This window comes from Dendrobium catenatum, unplaced genomic scaffold, assembly GCF_001605985.2.
Source record: "Dendrobium catenatum unplaced genomic scaffold, ASM160598v2 original_scaffold_98891, whole genome shotgun sequence".
NCBI classification, from domain to species: domain Eukaryota; kingdom Viridiplantae; phylum Streptophyta; class Magnoliopsida; order Asparagales; family Orchidaceae; genus Dendrobium; species Dendrobium catenatum.
In genome coordinates, this window is record NW_021417329.1 from 1 (window position 1) to 1,255 (window position 1,255).

Here is a 1,255-nt window from a genome sequence, read left to right on the forward strand (position 1 = left end):
AGATGTGATTGTGGATAAATCTTCCAGAAACTTCATGATATCGTAGAGATCAAATAAGAGACCATGCAAATTATAAGTTACCTGTTGACTGTTTGCAGAGTTTCCATGCAGGAGCAATACCAAGAGAGCCAGGAGCTTCTGCTTAAAGAGAGACAGAAAAGTATGTAACAATTTTGTTCACTGAATGTCTAGTTCCTATTGGTTTTATGTTCATCTTTTGAATTGGCAGGATTTAATAAGTTCCCCTATGGCTTGGAGTGTTCATTCTAAATTAGTCTTCTATATCCTGAAAACTTGCCAAAGTTTACTACATTTAGTTCCTTGCATCATTGAATAATATAGGTTTACCAATGAATGAAAGGAGTTCAAAGCAAATTCTTATGCTATTTGATTTGTAATAGCTTCATTCTAAATGTATCTAAATAGTTTAGATCCCTTTTATTTTCCATTTAAAGTTGCCGCTATGGTTTTGGGAATCTCAAGGTTTATCTGTCAAGCTCGTTCACTTCATTTCTTCAGTCCATAAAACTCATTTTGATATTAGATGTATTCCCTCCAATTCCATAATAAATTATACACAACAAGATTATGATGCTTCTTTGATACATAATTTATCTATGTAATTAATGTATGTATGTACTGATTTTTATGATTATTGAAGTCAATACATGTGGCATATATTAAGATTTTCTGTGATCTTACATTTAAAGATTACTGCTTGGGTACTATATTGATGTAGTTTATTTAATTGTGATATAATTACAACGCTAGTTCATAGTCATTAGAATGTTTTATTACTTATTTGAGCCTTAATATTGTCTGCTGTTTTAACAGCAAATGAGCTCTCCAGTGAAGTAAACAGTCTTAAAAAAACATTAGCAAAGAAGATTGATAATTTAGAAAGTGCGTCATTGAGATCTCCCTGTGGAAAACCCAGCATCAGATTAGAGGACTCAAATGAATGCTTACCAATGAAGAACAATCTAGATACACCATCAGGACAGAATCCAATTCAAAGTGAAAATGCTGCTATCACTCTGCATGAAATTGATAATGAGAATAGATTGGTGGTAAGCTGAACACTTTTAGGATTATGCTTCATTTGAGACAGCTTTCTAACTGCTTCTTAAAACAACTTTCTTAATTTTTGTACTAGAAAGTTGTTTTAAGAAGCAATATGACAGCCGTCCCAAACGAAGCCTTAGTTGATTGCATGGCTTTATATTAGAGTCTGGCTGATTATGATAGGTTTATT

The 1,255-nt window shown here is 32.4% G+C and overlaps 1 protein-coding gene across 1 annotated transcript; it reads left to right on the plus strand.

Annotated features, from left to right (window-relative positions):
* Nucleotides 1-63: 63 nt before the first annotated feature.
* On the plus strand, nt 64-1,070 carry LOC114578629 (the record flags this gene model as incomplete). The annotated part of the gene is made up of 2 exons (XM_028691996.1): nt 64-160; nt 835-1,070. Coding segments are annotated over exons 1-2 (333 nt in total), but the record flags the coding sequence as incomplete, so codon positions are not given.
* Nucleotides 1,071-1,255: the final 185 nt, after the last annotated feature.